The following is a 17,514-nucleotide window of genomic DNA, read 5'->3' as shown; positions in this document are numbered from 1 at the left end:
CAACTTTTTTTCCTCCTCCATTTGAAAATGTGGGCGTTATCATCATTACTGTCTGATTCCAATCAATGCGAGTCATCAGAATCGGGTAATACACCAACTTATATTCTTGTCTACGTGAAAGAAAGACATCTATATGTGTTACACATGCTTGTATTATCATTAAACACATTTAACTTGTTTACAAAAATGTCTCTTTCATAAATAAATAAATATAAATGATATATATAAATGAGGTAGATCCCCTCGAGTTGGTCAATTGAAAAGTAGCTCGCCTGCAGAAAAAGTGTGGGCACCCCTGATCTAGAGCTTCATGCGGCCCTACTGCTGGGACTGAGAGTCTGAAGACCGAGCTCACTGCAGCGGTCTGCTATTGGCCTGTCGAGTGCTGACATCACTCATGTGGAGGGGGCGGGAGAGGAGGGGGCGTGCTCCGCGCTATAAAAAGTGAGTCTTCCGCAGCACCACCGAGCTGCTGCAGTGCAGAAACGCTCGCTCGTTCACACCGATGGTGTGCAGAACAAGGGGGACTTAAATTACTCTTCTGAAACTAAAACATCCATTTCAGTTTCACTCATCATGAGCTCTTTCATCTTCTACCGCCGACCTTGGGACGGCTCCAAAGGCTCCCGACTCCACTTTAACGCATCCCGTCCCTCCTCGCTCTACTCCTCACATCCAGCTCCGCAATCGGACAGGAGGGCCGCCCAGCTGGGCTCCTCTTCCTTTCCGGGTGGTCACGAAAGGATGGACCTGAGCTCGGTCAACTCCCGGCTGCTGGGTCTGCGCTCACAGGAGAAAGAGCAGTTGGTGGACCTTAACGACCGCTTCGCCACCTACATCGAGAAGGTCAGGCACCTGGAGCTGCAGAACCGAGCCCTGCTGGTGGAACTCGAGGGCTGGCGCAAGCGGCGGGACCGTCCATCCCGTCTGCAGGCTACTTACGAAGGGGAGGCACGTACTTTGAGGGCCATGATTGAGTCTGAGAGCGAAGACAAGGCGCAGATGGAGACGGAGAGGGACTACCTGCATGGCGTGCAGCGGCAGATGAAGGTGCGCTTGGAGGAGGAGGTTCAGCGGCGTTTGGTTGCTGAGGAAGTGCTTCTGCAAGTCAGGGAGGAGGCGGACCGGGCTGGGCTCTCCAACTGTGACGCCGAGGCCACTGTGGCCTCCTTGTGTGACGAGATAGCCTTCCTGAGGAAAGTCTTTGCTGAGGAGCACAAGGAGCTGCAGGCCCAGCTGCAGGTGGTCAACATCAGCGTGGAGGAGGTGAAGGTGCCCCGGCCCGACCTCTCCGCGGCGCTGCGGGAAATCCGGGCCCAGTACGAGCGGCTGGCCGGCAAGAACATGCAGGCCGCGGAGGACTGGTACAGGAGCAAGTGCGCCAGCGTGGCGGAGGTGGCCGGCAAGAACAACGAGGCGGCACACGCCATCCGCGAGGAGACCTTGGAGTACCAGAGGCGTCTCCGGTCCCACTCCTCCGAGATCGAGGCTCTCCGGAATGTCATCGACTCCCTTAAAAAACAGCAAGCGGAGCTTGAGGAGACCCAAGCGAAGGAGGTGGACAAGTACCAGGTGAAGTCCGAAGCTAATTTTGTTCCACCCCCGGTCCTGTAGGTGGCGGTAGTGTAAAGAACAACTACTACATGATTGCATTAGACATTTACACTCCAACATCTAACCAGAGGTGGGTAGAGTAGCCAGAAATTGTACTCAAGTAAGAGTACAGTTACTTTAGAGATTTATTACTCAAGTAAAAGTAAGGAGTAGTCACCCAAATACTTACTTGAGTAAAAGTAAAAAGTATGTGGTGAAAAAACTACTCAAGTACTGAGTAACTGATGAGTAACCTGTTCGTTTGATAATTACGGCAACAAGTAATGCACAAAAACATAAAAATAGCAATGAGCAAATTCAGAGCCAGGAATATCTCTTAATCAACTAAAACAATATTATATATTAAATAATAATACATTAAAATAATAAAATTAAGGCAAATTGAGCCACAATAACTTAACAGCACCATAGGCTCAGTAGGCATTTATTGATTGATTGATTGAAACTTTTATTAGTAGATTGCACAGTACAGTACATATTCCGCACAACTGACCACTAAATGGTAACACCCCAATAAGTTTTTCAACGTTAATCAATTACTTAATAAATGACCAAGTCGAGGTGATCTACCTCATATATACATACACACATATACCATATATATATACATATATATAAATACAGTATATAATTTATAGTTTTTTATTTTGCCATTTTTGTTGACATGTTAAAGGTGTTTTAATGAATATACATGCATGTTTAACATATAGATTCCTATCTTTCATGAAGACAAGAATATAAGTTGGTGTATTACCTGATTCTGATGACTCGCATTGATTGGAATCAGACAGTATAGTGCTGATAACGTCCACGTTTTCAAATGGAGGAGAAAAAAAGTTCCTCTTTTCTGTCTAATACCACATGAAAGTCGTTGGTTTTTTGGCATCTTATTTGTCCAGCTTCCGTATTCGTTTTTATACACTTTACAAGAAATACATTGGCGGCAAACTCCGTAGCTTGCTAGCTTGTTTGCGCCGGCTTTTGGAGACTCTTATTTTGTTAGCGCAGGCGCGATGGAGCGGCGCTTTTATTGTGAAGACAGGAACTGTGCGATCAGTCTTTAGGCTTAGGACGGGAAGTACGGTTGAAATAAAAATTTTCTTTTTTCCTTTCCACTTTTGATTGATTGATTGATTGATTGATTGAAACTTGTATTAGTAGATTGCACAGTACAGTACATATTCCGCACAATTGACCACTAAATGGTAACACCCCAATAAGTTTTTCAACTTTTTTTAGGTCGGATTCGACGTGTGACGGTCACGTGACCGCCTGGTTTTGTTTGATTGGTCCAAGGTCACCAGTGACCGCATTTGATTGGTGAAACGCAGGCATGTGTAGTTCCTACTTTGAATGCGTGTCTGACAAAATCAAAACAAACAAAACGTGCATTAACAGATCGATAAAAAAAAAAGTAGCGAGTAACGAGCTGATTGTAGATAAATGGAGCGGAGTAAAAGTAGCGTTTCTTTATAAATATACTCAAGTAAAAGTAAAAGTATGTTGCATAAAAACTACTCTTAGAAGTACAATTTATCCCAACAGTTACTCAAGTAGATGTAGCGCGTTACTACCCACTTCTGCATCTAACAGACTTGCTCCTTTGTGGTTCCCAGCTGAGGATCAATGAACTGGATGGAGACATCCATGAAGCCAAGCAGGAGATGGGGCGCTACCTGAAAGACTACCAAGACCTTCTCAATGTCAAGATGGCGTTGGACATTGAGATAGGTGCATACAGGTGAGACCTCCAGTGTTCTGGCCTACGGGGGCTTGTGAGCGCTGTTAAAGCCAGGGACGTGTGTAGAGAAAGTGCAGACGACTACACGATAGTCGCTAAGTCCCGGCACTTAGGATGCATGTGCCTAGAACAGGGGTCGGGAACCTTTTTGGCTGAGAGAGCCAAGAATCCAAATATTTTAAAACGTATTTCCGTAAGAGCCATTTAAAAAAAAAATGTTAGCACTGGACAACTAAATGTGTGCATTTTTAAGTAAGACCAACATTTCTAGAGTATAATAGGTCTCTTATTCTTTGTAATAACATTGTTATTCTGAAGCTAACTGTGGAGGGGGCGTGGCCTGCAGGCCTCCAGCGAAGCGGGGTGTTGCCAGGATCGGCCTCGAAATTAGCGTAAATGTTGTTATCCAATCACCTGTCGCTCTGTTATAAGCAGCAGCCAGGAGGCGAGACGGGGATGGGGCTGGAGCCAGAGCGCGAGCGAGAACGAAAGAGGGAAAGACAATTGCTGGAAAGCAACTTATACACTGCAAAAACTGAAATCTAAGTAAGATTTAATATCTCAAATAAGGGTGATATTTGCTTATTTTATGTCTGATAATATAATTATCCTCATTAAGCAGATTTTATGTTAGTGTTTTTCTTGTTTTAAGGGTTTTGGTCCTAAATGATCTCAGTAAGATATTACAGGTTGTAGCTGAGATGTCATGACCTATATTGAGTAAAACATGCTTGAAACTAGAATATCAACTGTTGCAAAGCTGTGTCAACAACACCCACAAGTATAAAAGTATTTTTTAAAGTAATAATTTATTTTTTTTATGTCAAGATAATGCCATTAGCATTTACTGAATTTAGGAATATTTTTCAACATATTGAGCAAAAAGGTGTCATATTTTTTTCCTACCAAGAAAAGTGCACTTGTTATTAGTGAGACTATACTTATTTTAAGGTATTTCTGATTCATTGAGGTTAGCTAATTTTACTTGTTTTGGAAAGTCTTGACAAGCCAAATTTTCTTGTTCTATTGGCAGATAATTTTGCTTAGTTCAAGTAAAATACCCCTCATTTTTGTATTTTTTTCCCTTGTTTTTGAAGACTGACTTTTTGCAGTGTAGACTTAATGAAAAATAAAACAATATCGTAACCCTGTAACAGGCTTTAAGGTCAGTGCTTGGTGGTCTGAAGAACCCCCAGGAGGGCAAGCCCCACACTAACCAATAATAAATACATAACTTCTTACCATTAACGCAACTTCTTGAACAGGTGCGGTAGCAAACGGATGGATGGATTCAAAATGCATGAGAATTTTTTTAATTTTGAACGTTATTTTTAACCCTGTGATTACCAGCGGAATCATTTATTACTTATCGTGTTAAGCAATGTCAGCTCAGATTTATCCGAGAGCCAGATGCAGTCATCAAATGAGCCACATCTGGCTCTAGAGCCGCAGGTTCCCTACCCCTGGCCTAGAAGCATGCAATTAAATCGTTCTGACTTTAGTTTTTCCAGACAAATTGATCCAAATCTAATTATAGTGTATACCCCAGCTCAGGAACCTACCATAAAACATGCTTTGATTTTCTCAGAGTAGTACATTTAATACACCGTATTTCCTTGAATTGCCGCCGGGTATGTAGTATGCACCTGACTTGAATTACTGTCGGGTCAAACTCTCTTCGCAAAATAAATAGCGCATACTTACACTGCAAAAACTGAAATCTAAGTAAGATGAAATATCTCAAATAAGGGTGATATTTGCTTGTTTTCTGTCTGGTAAGATAATTCTTCTCACTAAGCAGATTTTATGTTAGAGTATTTTACTTGTTTTAAGGGTTTTGCTCCTAAATGATCTCAGTAAGATATTACAGCTTGTTTCCCACATTTTATGACCTATTTTGAGTAAAATATGCTTGAAACTGTTTTTGTCCAAGTGTCCAAAACACACCCAGCAATGGTGCACAGGAAGAAGAGGGGGAAAAGGCGGCCAAAATGTTCATAAGTCCCAATTGTGTCCAAAATACCTCCCCGGGATCCAGTCCCACGAGTCCCGGGATACAAAAAATTTCCAAAACGCACCGAGCAAAGTCCCACGGGAAATAGGGGGGGAAAAATTTGAAAAAGTCGGCAAAAGTCCCCCAAAATTTTCTGAATACCTACCAAGGTTCGAGTCCCAACCGGGTTCGAGTTTGAGTTTGAGTGCACACTCGAACCCGGGTGGGACTTTTGAACATTTCACCGACTTTTCTCACCTTTTCTCCCCACCTCTCCGTGGGACTTTGCTGGGCGCGTTTTGGACATCCCGGCCGGCGGCAGAACTTGTGGGACTCGAACCTGTGTAGGTATTTTGAACATTTTTGGGACTTTTGCTGACTTTTCCAACTTTCATCCCCCCTCCCCATGGGACTCGACTGGGTGTGTTATGGACATTTTGGGCATCCCATATATAGGATTTTATACTTGTTTTAAGTGTTTAGGTCCTAAATGATCTCAATAAGATATTACAGCTTGTAGCTGAGATTTGATGAGCTATATTGAGTAAAACATGCTTGAAACTAGAATATTGAATGTTGCAAAGCGGTGTCATCAACACTCACAAGTATAAAACTACCTTTTAAAGTAAGAATTTCTTATTTTAAGAACGTAAAACAAAATCATGACTTTGACACAATTGTTTCTCATATTAAAACAGATGACAGCAAAATAGACTGCCGTTTTATTTTCAATGAAACAATAGAAAATACCTACTCGTATAGTAGTACACTTGTTATTAGTGAGAATATACTTATTTTAAGGTATTTTGGGGTTCATTGAAGTTAGCTAATTTTACTTGTTTTGAAAAGTATTGACAAGCCAAATTTTCTTGTTCTATTGGCAGATAATTTTGTATAGTTTAAGTAAAATACCCCTCATTTTTGTATTTTTTTTTCTTTCTTGTTTTCTTGTATTTTTTTTTCTTGCATATTCACAGAGTACTTACAAGCAGACACAGAGTGTAGACAGAAAAGACAGAATGGACGCATTTATAACACTGAAAGGCCCTCAGGATGAGGTGCTTTAAGACAGTGGTTCTCAACCTTTTTTCAGTGATGTAATACCCCCTGTGAATTTTTTTATTTATTTAAGTACCCCCTAGTCCAGGGGTCGGGAACCTTTTTGGTTGAGAGAGCCATTAAGCCAAATATTTCAAAATGTATTTCCGTGAGAGCCGTATAATATTTTTAAAACACTGAATACAACTAAATGCGTGCATTTTTAAGTAAGACCTGTCATTTCTTTGTGATCATGTTCTGTTTTGTTATGTTCTGTTTTGTTTTTGACTCCATTAGTTCCTGTTTTTGCGCAACCTGGTTTGTTTTTGTTTCCATGACTACCAGTCAGTTCACCTGTTTTCACGACTCACACACCTGATTTACTTGAACTCATGTACCTGTCGTCACCATTTAAGCCTGCAGTTGCCAGGCAGTCAGCCTGGCGACATCACCTTCTACTCACCCTCTGTCACCTCCTACACACCTATGTTATCCATGCCGATGATCCATGCTCCTTCTAGGGTCCAAGTATGTTTTTCATGCCACAGTTTGTAAGTTTTATTTTATGTTCATAGTTCTCCCGTTGTGCGAGTTTTAGTTTTCGTAGCCAAGTTTTTAACCTCCACTGAGAGCGCCTTTTGTTTATACCCTTTGTTTTTGTAATATTTTTGAGGTTAAGATTAATCAGTTTCTGATTTATTAAATTGAATAACAGTGCAAAATATTGCTCATTTGTAGTGGTCTTTCTTAAACTATTTGAAGAAAAACGATATAAAAATAGCTAAAAAGTTGTTGAAAAATTATTCAATTATAAATTAAAGCTGCAAGCAGCGATGGACGGGACCGAGTTTATATGGAAGTGGCTGAGGAGAGGGAAGTCTGGGCTTCCCAGATCTACGTTAGAACAACACACTACTTTGTATTATATTGTAGTTTTTACCTTCCATAACGTGCCTACTGACAGATATAAGTTAGAACTATCAGGGTTTCCCACACATTCATTTATTTGTGGCGGACCGCCACGCAAAAATTACGGCCGCCACAAAAAAAATAATAATAATGTTATAATTATTTTTATTTTTTTTGGGGCTTTTGACTCGCATAAAAGCAATGGGACTCTGTCTGTGAATGGAGCTTGTAGTTACATATTATATCAATATGTAAATATGTATATAAATATGTACATAAAGTGTTGTAATTATAGTCCAGCTCCGCGTTCTTCTTGGTCATCGCCGCCGCCGCTAACTCAAGCCCCCCCCACACACACACACACACACCCTCCCCGCCACCCGACCACACCACCACAAATAGATGCCTGACCTGTAGGAAACACTGAACTATACAGTACTTTTTATTATAAATGTATTTTTTACCTTCCATAATGCGTCTACTGCCAGATATAAGTTAGAAAAATCCGATGCTAACCGCCCATTGTAAATACATGGGTACGGCTAGTAGCTACTATTAGCAAAAGGATAGACCTACCAACTCGGCGCATAAAAAACGCAGATGGCCTTAAAACGCCACAACAGTCAGGCACTATATGCAAGTACACAAAATAAAGACTAGACATACAAAGAAATTCAATCGGAGCAGAAACATAGGAGGAAACGGGATTAAAACCCAATTCAAACCGCCCATTGAAAATACATGGGTACGGCTAGTAGCTAATATTAGCAAACAGACTTACCAACTCGGCGTAATAACATCGACACACTCTCTCGTCGCAACTCGGCCCAGATGGTCGGCACCTATAAGTTTACAAATAGTTGTAAAATGTCGGAAGGTTGTTTTTACGATATGCAGGCAAACGACAACTTTAAAACATACCGGCTTAGCTACGGCACCTGGCAGCCATCTTGGTATAGACGATCACAGCCCTGACCTCACGAATGTTGGTGCGTGCGCACCAGCAGCAGACGGTACGGGGAAAAAAAGTCTCCCTCACTGTGTCTGCGCACGGCGGCCATCTTTGAAATGGTTTTCAGCGCAGCGGTTCTTTGAAGGCTGATAAAATCAAAACAGTAGCAGTAATTAAAACTCTTTCATCAACTTTTAATCAGAAGGGTCCAATCTCTCTCCTGTGGTAGTTTGAAGCAGACACAACAAACGCGCTCAGAGGAGATAATGTTTCAAAAAGGTGACTGGTTTTTACAACACTTTTGTTTTGAAGGGGGAATTGCAAACTTCCTGTTGATGTTTGCTGGGAGGTTTCAATATATGAAATGTAGGTGTGAGTGAGTGTTTCATGTCGCTATGACATTCCTACTGGAAGTTACCGGCAGTTTTGTCTTTGTTTTCTTTCTAGGAGTAGTTTTGTCTGTTTTATTCCTAGGGGGTGCTAGAGCGCAATTTTGAGTTTTTTTTTTTTTTTTTTTTTTTTTTATTAGATGGCAATTTTCACCAGTCCTGATGTGTGTGTCCAGTTTGGTGAGTTTTGAAGCATTTTAAGGGGGTCAGATTACAGCTCAAAGAGGCAAAAATGAATTTTTTTTAGGAAACTTTTGTTTTGAAGGGGTTTTTAGCCAACTTCATGTTGATTTTTGCTGAAGGAGGTGAGAGTATGAAATCTCGGTCTAAGTCAGACCTACATAGAAGTTTTAGTTTCATGTCTCTACGACATTCCTAACGGAAGTTACAAGCCGTTTTGTCTGTGTTTTTTCCTAGGGGGCGCTAGAGCGCAATTTTGAGTTTTGGGTTTTTGATTAGATGGAAATTTTCGCCAGTCCTGATGTGTGTGTCAAATTTGGTGAGTTTTGAAGCATTTTAAGGGGGTCAAATTACAGCTCAAAGAGGCAAAAATAAAAAAATGTTAGGAAACTTTTGTTTTGAAGGGGTTTTAGCCAACTTCCTGTTGATTTTTGCTGAAGGAGGTCAGAGTATGAAATCTTGGTCTAAGTCAGACCTACATAGAGGTTTTTGTTTCATGTCTCTACGACATTCCTAACGGAAGTTACAAGCAGTTTTGTCCGTGTTTTTTCCTAGGGGGGCGCTAGAGCGCAATTTTGAGTTTTGGGTTTTTGATTAGATGGACATTTTCGCCAGTCCTGATGTGTGTGTCAAATTTGGTGAGTTTTGAAGCATTTTAAGGGGGTCAAATTACAGCTCAAAGAGGCAAAAATGACATTTTTTTAGGAAACTTTTGTTTTGAAGGGGTTTTTAGCCAACTTCCTGTTGATTTTTGCTGAAGGAGGTCAGAGTATGAAATCTCGGTCTAAGTCAGACCTACATAGAAGTTTTTGTTTCATGTCTCTACGACATTCCTAACGGAAGTTACAAGCAGTTTTGTCTGTGTTTTTTCCTAGGGGGCACTAGAGCGCGATTTTGAGTTTTGGGTTTTTGATTAGATGGCAATTTTCGCCAGTCCTGATGTGTGTGTCAAATTTGGTGAGTTTTGAAGCATTTTAAGGGGGTCAGATTACAGCTCAAAGAGGCAAAAATTACATTTTTTTAGGAAACTTTTGTTTTGAAGGGGTTTTTGCCAACTTCCTGTGGATTTTTGCTGAAGGATGTCAGAGTATGAAATCTCAGTCTAAGTCAGACCTACATAGGAGGTTTTGTTTCATGTCTCTATGACATTCCTAACGGAAGTTACAAGCCGTTTTGTCTGTGTTTTTTCCTAGGGGGCGCTAGAGCGCAATTTTGAGTTTTGGGTTTTTGATTAGATGGCAATTTTCGCCAGTCTTGATGTGTGTGTGTCAAATATGGTGAGTTTTGAAGCATGTTAAGGGAGTCAATTTACAGCTCAAAGAGGCAAAAAAACATTTTTTAGGAAACTTTTGTTTTGAAGGGGTTTTTAGCCAACTTCATGTTGATTTTTGCTGAAGGAGGTCAGAGTATGAAATCTCGGTCTAAGTCAGACCTACATAGAAGTTTTTGTTTCATGTCTCCACGACATTCCTAATGGGAGTTACAAGCAGTTTTGTCTGTGTTTTTTCCTAGGGGGGCGCTAGAGCGCAATTTTGAGTTTTGGGTTTTTGATTAGATGGAAATGTTCGCCAGTCCTGATGTGTGTGTGTCAAATTTGGTGAGTTTTGAAGCATTTTAAGGGGGTCAGATTACAGCTCAAAGAGGCAAAAATTACATTTTTTTAGGAAACTTTTGTTTTGAAGGGGTTTTTGCCAACTTCCTGTGGATTTTTGCTGAAGGATGTCAGAGTATGAAATCTCAGTCTAAGTCAGACCTACATAGAAGTTTTTGTTTCACGTCTCTACGACATTCCTAACGGAAGTTACAAGCAGTTTTGTCTGTGTTTTTTCCTAGGGGGGCGCTAGAGCGCAATTTTGAGTTTTGGGTTTTTGATTAGATGGCAATTTTCGCCAGTCCTGATGTGTGTGTGTCAAATATGGTGAGTTTTGAAGCATTTTAAGGGGGTCAAATTACAGCTCAAAGAGGCAAAAATAAAAAAATTTTAGTAAACTTTTGTTTTGAAGGGGTTTTTGCCAACTTCCTGTTGATTTTTGCCGAAGGAGGTCAGTGTATGAAATATCGGTCTAAGTCAAACCTACATAGAAGTTTTTGTTTCATGTCTCTACAACATTCCTAACGGAAGTTACAAGCCGTTTTGTCCGTGTTTTTTCCTACGGGGGCGCTAGAGCGCAATTTTGAGTTTTGGGTTTTTGATTAGATGGCAATTTTTGCCAGTCCTGATGTGTGTGTCAAATTTGGTGAGTTTTGAAGCATTTTAAGGGGGTCCAAAGAGGCGGCAGAATATAAAGAATAATAAAACCTTAGAAATACAATAGGGTCCTCAGTCCCAAAGGGACAATCGGTCCCTAATAAGACTTTCCTGAATGCTTGTGAGCAGTGCAGGGGTGAACTCAATAATAAAAAATACAAAAGTCCCCAAAAAAAAACATATTTAAACTGGATGTGTGCAACTATGATCACCATGTTTATATTAAATGTGTCAATGTCCGCCACATTATTTGACTTGTAATGTTTAAATCGGGTTTCTTTTCAGACAACTTCTGGAGGGAGAAGAGATCCGGCTGTCACATGCCTACCTCCCTGGAACACACTAAAAGAATCCAACCATTAACCACTCTCTCCACATGCATCCATCGTCAAAAAGGTCCCCCAGGTCAAGACAAGTCCCCCTTCTTCTCCACACAGTGTGACTCAAAAACTAAAATATAGAATTGCTGCACTGCATGAATTGTTGCGGTTCGCGTTAAAAGTCAAAGCAACAGCTGGTTGAAGCTCCTTCTGCAAACACTTGGCCATTTGTTTGTAAAATGCTCACTTGATGCTTGGACTTTAAATGTGGAAGTCACGTCTATGCGATCATGTTTTGTTTTTTGGACAATCACTTCCTATTTCTTGCACTTCCCGTTTTGTTTAGTTACCATAGCAACTCATTAGTTTCACCTGTCATGTCACGCACCTGTATTATTTAAACCTGTAGTTGCCAGGTGCAAATGAGGGCGACTTTCTGTCAAACATGGACTATGAGGTGGTTTGTTTTTCCGAGGCAAAGGAAAGTTGGCACGAGCGAGACGTGAATGTAAGTACATCCTTTATTTTTAACACTATAACTAAAAAAAAGGCAAACAAAAGGCGCGCACAAGGGCGGAAGTACAAAACTTGGCTATAAAACAAAGACTGGCACATAGGCATGAATATGGACAAAAAAACTAAACTCAATAACTGTAACATAAAAAATAAAAAATAAACTTACGTGGCATGGACAGTGTGGTTAACAGGCATGGAATGAAGGGAGTTGAGGTAAAGTCGCCAAGCTGACCACCTGTCACAGTTATTGAGTTATGTTTGTTTGTCCATAGTCATGCCTTTGTGCCAGTCTTTGTTTTATAGCAAAGTTTTGTACTTCCGCCCTTGTGCGCGCCTTTTGTTTGCCTTTTTTAGTTATAGTGTTAAAAATAAAGGATGTACTTACATTCATGTCTCGCTCGTGCCAACTTTCCTTTGCCTCAGAAAAACAAACCACCTCACAGTCCATGTTTGACAGAAAGTCGCCAGCCTTACCACCTGGCAACTACAGGTTTAAATAATACAGGTGAGTGACATGACAGGTGAGACTGAGTTGCTATGGTAACTAAACAAACCAGGAAGTGCAAAAATAGGAACTGATAGTCCAAAAAACAAAACAAAACGTGATCCCACAGACATGACAGAGGATGTACAACTCAGTCAGTGCGCCAATGCATCTAAGCCTTTGTATTTATTACATTTTAGACTTGTAATTATTCTTCCTCAGCATTTACCTTCAGTGAGCGGCACGTAAATGCAGTAGAAGACAAAGTCTATTATGTCGCGCTTCTGAGTTTATTTCAGTCAGATTGTTTCTGTTTAAGGAATTTGTGCTCGGAAGGAGCTCAGTGTTACACTTGACGTAACTGTAACTACTAGAAACAAGCCCAATAAACAAATAACTGACCTACAACTGTTCCTTTTTTATGAAACTGAAAATACCCAAAAGTCCATGCGCCTATGTGTTGGTTTGCAAAGAACTACAGAGTCAACCAGTGATGACGTCATGGAGATGGGACGGGGCTGGCGAGTGTTAATTTCCAGGAAGAGAGTTCAAAGAAGACTAAGGGCCTCTCCCCACAGATCCGTTTTTAGGGGGAAACGGCGAAATATATGTACTGTTTACCTTTTATCCTCATGCAACAGTGTTTTTGGTGGTCTGAAACAAGTTTTTGAAAACTGGCTGCAATATGGGACGGTCTGAAAACTTCGGCATAGTTAATTCCACAGGGCAGGGGTGTCGGACTTGTTTTCACCGAGGGCCACATCGCAGTCATGGCTGCCCTCAGAGGGCCGCATGTAACAGTGAATATAAGAATATATAAGTACAATCATATTATTGCCTCTGCATTTGGTTATTTAATTTTCGCACGTACAAAATGATGGATAACTCGTAAGTCAAAAGGATAAGCAGATATTTAAAGGGGAACATTATCACCAAACCTATGCAAGCGTCAATATATACCTTGATGTTGCAGAAAAAAGACTATGGATTTTTTTAACCGATTTCCAAACTCTAAATGGGTGAATTCTGGCGAATTAAACGCCTTTCTGTTTATCGGTCATGTGGTGATGACATCAGAATGTGACGTCGCCGAGGTAACACACCCACCATTTACTTTTTCAACACATTACAAACACCGGGTCTCAGCTCTGTTATTTTCCGTTTTTTCGACTATTTTTGGAACCTAGGAGACATCATGCCTCGTGGGTGTGTTGTCGGAGGGTGTAACAACACTAACAGGGAGGGATTCAAGTTGCACCACTGGCAAGAAATCTTCCGCCAGACCCCCATTGAATGTACCAGAGTGTCTTCACATTTGACCGGCGATGACAGACATGGCACAGAGATGTATGGATAACCTGCAGATGCATTTGCAACGATTAAGTCAACTAAATCACAAAGGTGAGTTTTGTTGATGTTGTTGACTTATGTGCTAATCAGACATATTTGGTCATGGCATGACTGCCAGCTAATCGATGCTAACATGCTATGCTAATCGATGCTAACATGCTATTTACGCTACCTGTTTGTACATTTGAAACTAGATAACCACATTTAATGCGAAACAAATACTTACCAATCGACGGATTTTAGTTGCCTTAGTGTCACAAGATGCGAAAGTCCTGATCGTTTGGTCCGCACATTTTACCGGCGATGCTAATAAGGCAGCCAAGCTATGGGCCACTTCATTAGGTACACCCACGCTATGGCCGAATAGCGTCAATAGCTATTCGCTCAATAGCTTTAATTTCTTCTTCAATTTCGTTTTCGCTATCTGCCTCCATACTCCGACCACCTGCTTCAATACATAAGTAATCGGTTGAATCGCTTAAGCCGCTAAAATCCGAGTCTGAATCCGAGCTAATGTTGCTATATCTTGCTATGGTAACCGCCATGTCGTTTGTATTGGCAGCACTGTATGACGTCACAGGGAAATGGACAGTGGTTTCGAAGACAGCGAAAATAAGGCACTTTAAAGCTTTATTTAGGGATATTCCGGGACCGGTAAAATTTTGAAAAAAATTTCAAAAAACACAACAAGCCACTGGGAACTGATTTTTATTGTTTTTAACCCTTTTGAAATTGTGATAATGTTCCCCTTTAAGTATTTATTATTATTTTTACAAACTATCATACGGTATATAATAACTAGGGGTGTTAAAAAAATGTTTATCAGAATCAAATCCCGTTTTTTTTATATGATTTTCAAAAATCGAATTTATTTTGATGAATTCATAAAAAAAGAAAACATTTTTAGGCCATCTCTATGCTTGCTTGGTGCACGTATACGTCATACGTCGGCAACCAAAAGTAAGTTTTGTAACCTGGAAGCTGTTATTATACCAAATAATACGTTGCAAAAATCTGTTTGATTGGAGTATCGATTATGAATCGAATCCTCACCCCAAGAATCTGGATCGAATGGTGAGGTGCCCAGAGATTCACAACAACAACACAACACAACACACACAAAATAGTGTTCATGTATAAGATCTAGGGCTGCCAATTATGGCCAAAGTAATAATTAAGATTATTGTTATCAATAGTCAAATCATGATTACTGATTGTTAGGTAAAGCAGTGAAGGTAACACCATCATGTCATTTGTAATGTCTAATAAACAGACTAAATCAATCAATCAATGTTTACTAATATAGCCCTAAATCACTAGTGTCTCAAAGGGCTGCACAAACCACAACACAAACCACTACGACATCCTCGGTAGGCCCACATAAGGGCAAGGAAAACTCACACCCAGTGGGACGTCGGTGACAATGATGACTATGAGAACCTTGGAGAGGAGGAAAGCAATGGATGTCGAGCGGGTCTAACATGATACTGTGAAAGTTCAATCCATAATGGATCCAATTTTTGCGAGGGCTGTTTCCGTGGAGTGATTTGCCCTGAAACCGGATTGAAAGGTTTCACATAGATTGTTAGACGCTAAGTGTTCATTTAACTGCTCCGCAACAATTTTTTTGAGGATTTTTGAAATAAAGGGAAGGTGAGACACCGGTCGGTAGTTGTTGTCAGGATCGAGGTTAGGTCTTTTAAGAAGAGGATGAATAACCGCTTTTTTGAATGCTAGGGGAACAGTGCCCGAGGAAAGTGATAAGTTTATAATATTTAGCACTGATGGACCTAATAATACAAAGAGCTCCTTGATCAGTTTCCCAGGAAGAGGGTCAAGTAAACATGTTGTTTGTTTTATTCCATTTACACGTTGTAACAATTCCTCTAATGTTATTTCCTCAAAACGAGAGAAACTATTTTGGAGGGCAGTATCCGCCGTATATACAATCGTATCAGTGTTAATAGAACCCCGTTGTAGCTGGGACGCATTGTCTTTAATCTCCTTTCTAATGACTTCAATTTTCTTATTAAAGAACTTCATAAAGTCATCAGCTGAGTGGGTGGAGCTACTGGAAGGAGTCCCTTGTTGGGTTAGCGATACTACCGTACTAAACAAAAATTTAGGATCGTTTTTATTACAGTGGATGAGATTTGAGTAATATTATATAGATAAACGTTATCCATATATTTATAGACAAATATTCATTTTTTGTATTATTTAATAGCATCAACTTGTCAGCTTTTTGTCATTACATGATGCCTTTATCTCTATTTTTACATTTTGATAGAGAGAGGTTTTTATTTATTTTACTTTAAGTGATTTACATTTATGTGTAGATGTAGACGCTGTATCGCAGGCACCAGGTCGCCCGTAAGGACCAGATGAGTCGCCCGCTGGCCTGTTCTAAAAATAGCTCAAATAGCAGCACTTACCAGTGAGTTGCCTCTATTTTTTTAAATTGTATTTATTTACTAGCAAGCTGGTCTCGCTTTGCTCGACATTTTTAATTCTAAGAGAGACAAAACTCAAATAGAATTTGAAAATCCAAGAAAATATTTTAAAGACTTGGTCTTCACTTGTTTAAATAAATTCATTTATTTATTTTTACTTTGCTTCTTATAACTTTCAGAAAGACAATTTTAGAGAACAAATACAATCTTAAAAATGATTTTAGGACTTTTAAACACATACATTTTTACCTTTTAAATTCCTTCCTCTTCTTTCCTGACAATTTAAATCAATGTTCAAGTAAATATATATTTTTTTATTGTAAAGAATAATACATTTTAATTTAATTCTTCATTTTAGCTTCTGTTTTTTCGACGAAGAATATTTGTGAAATATTTCTTCAAACTTATTATGATTAAAATAGAAATAAAATATTTGTCTTTGTTAGAAATATAGCTTGGTCCAATTTGTTATATATTCTAACAAAGTGCAAATGGGATTTTAACCTATTTAAAACATGTCATCAAAATTCTAAAATTAATTTTAATCAGGAAAAATTACTAATGATTAACTTATAAATTATTTTTTTAATTTTTTCAAAAAGATTCGAATTAGCTAGTTTTTCTCTTCTTTTTTTCGGTTGAATTTTGAATTATAAAGAGTCGAAATATATTTATCAAAATATTTATCTGTTTCTATATATATTTATTGTGAGAAATCAATAAGATGATCAGTGTTTCAACAAATATAAATATCATAGAGTTAAAGGTAAATTGAGCAAATTGGCTATTTCTGGCAATTTATTTAAGTGTGTATCAAACTGGTAGCCCTTTGCATTAATCAGTACCCAAGAATAAGCTTTTGGTTTCAAAAAGGTTGGTGACCCCTGCTGTATCAGGACAGATCCATTAAGAGTTAGAGCAGAAAAATGTCCCATAGGAATTAACTGTACTGCATAACAGTGTGGTACGCCAGCTGCACTGAAGCAGACAAACAGGCCATTCAGAGGGTCATAAAGTCGGCACAAAAAATCATCGGCTGTCCCCTGCCCTGCTTGAAGGACTTACACAACTCCCGTTGCCTCAACAGAGCAAAAAACATTACCAAGGACAGCACACACCCTGGCTTCCACCTGTTCGACTTACTACCATCAGGCAGGCGCTACAGGTGCATCAGAGCCAGAACAAACAGGCTCAGAGACAGCTTCTTTCCCAAAGCTGTCACCATGTTGAACTCTAACTTATAATAATAATAATTCACCCCTATACAATATCATATCATGCCCTAATACCCTACTGTGCAGGGCGGTATGGCTCGGTTGGTAGAGTG

General features: G+C 39.8%; 2 protein-coding genes across 5 annotated transcripts in view; one reads left to right on the top strand and one right to left on the bottom strand.

Moving 5' to 3' along the window:
• alms1 (ALMS1 centrosome and basal body associated protein) overlaps positions 1 to 17,514 on the bottom strand; it is a 172,784-nt gene that overhangs the window by 149,406 nt on the left and 5,864 nt on the right. For 3 of the 4 annotated variants that reach the window (XM_061886161.1, XM_061886165.1, XM_061886164.1), the window contains exons 2-3: positions 8,217 to 8,393; positions 8,077 to 8,137 (exon numbers count right to left, since the gene is read on the bottom strand). The exons of the other annotated variant lie outside the window; for it this stretch is intronic. The gene's annotated coding sequence lies outside the window, so the exon portion shown is untranslated. The remainder of the gene's footprint in view (positions 1 to 8,076; positions 8,138 to 8,216; positions 8,394 to 17,514) is intronic. 4 annotated transcript variants of the gene reach the window in all.
• On the top strand, positions 456 to 12,792 carry neff2 (neuronal intermediate filament family member 2). The gene is made up of 3 exons (XM_061886187.1): positions 456 to 1,572; positions 3,231 to 3,355; positions 11,350 to 12,792. Exons 1-3 carry the CDS (start codon positions 577 to 579, stop codon positions 11,408 to 11,410), a joined length of 1,182 nt encoding a protein of 393 aa, XP_061742171.1. The 5' UTR covers positions 456 to 576; the 3' UTR covers positions 11,411 to 12,792.

This window comes from Nerophis ophidion, linkage group LG24, assembly GCF_033978795.1.
Source record: "Nerophis ophidion isolate RoL-2023_Sa linkage group LG24, RoL_Noph_v1.0, whole genome shotgun sequence".
Taxonomy (NCBI): Eukaryota; Metazoa; Chordata; class Actinopteri; order Syngnathiformes; family Syngnathidae; genus Nerophis; species Nerophis ophidion.
The sequence above is the reverse complement of the archived record's forward strand: the minus strand, read 5'-3'. Positions and strand labels throughout refer to the sequence as shown.

Coding starts and splice junctions, on each gene's coding strand:
- neff2 (XM_061886187.1), top strand. CDS start 577: ATGAGCTCTTTCATCTTCTACCGCCGACCTTGGGACGGCTCCAAAGGC. Junction 1,573..3,230: donor AGGAGGTGGACAAGTACCAG/GTGAAGTCCGAA, acceptor TGTGGTTCCCAG/CTGAGGATCAATGAACTGGA. Junction 3,356..11,349: donor ATTGAGATAGGTGCATACAG/GTGAGACCTCCA, acceptor GTTTCTTTTCAG/ACAACTTCTGGAGGGAGAAG.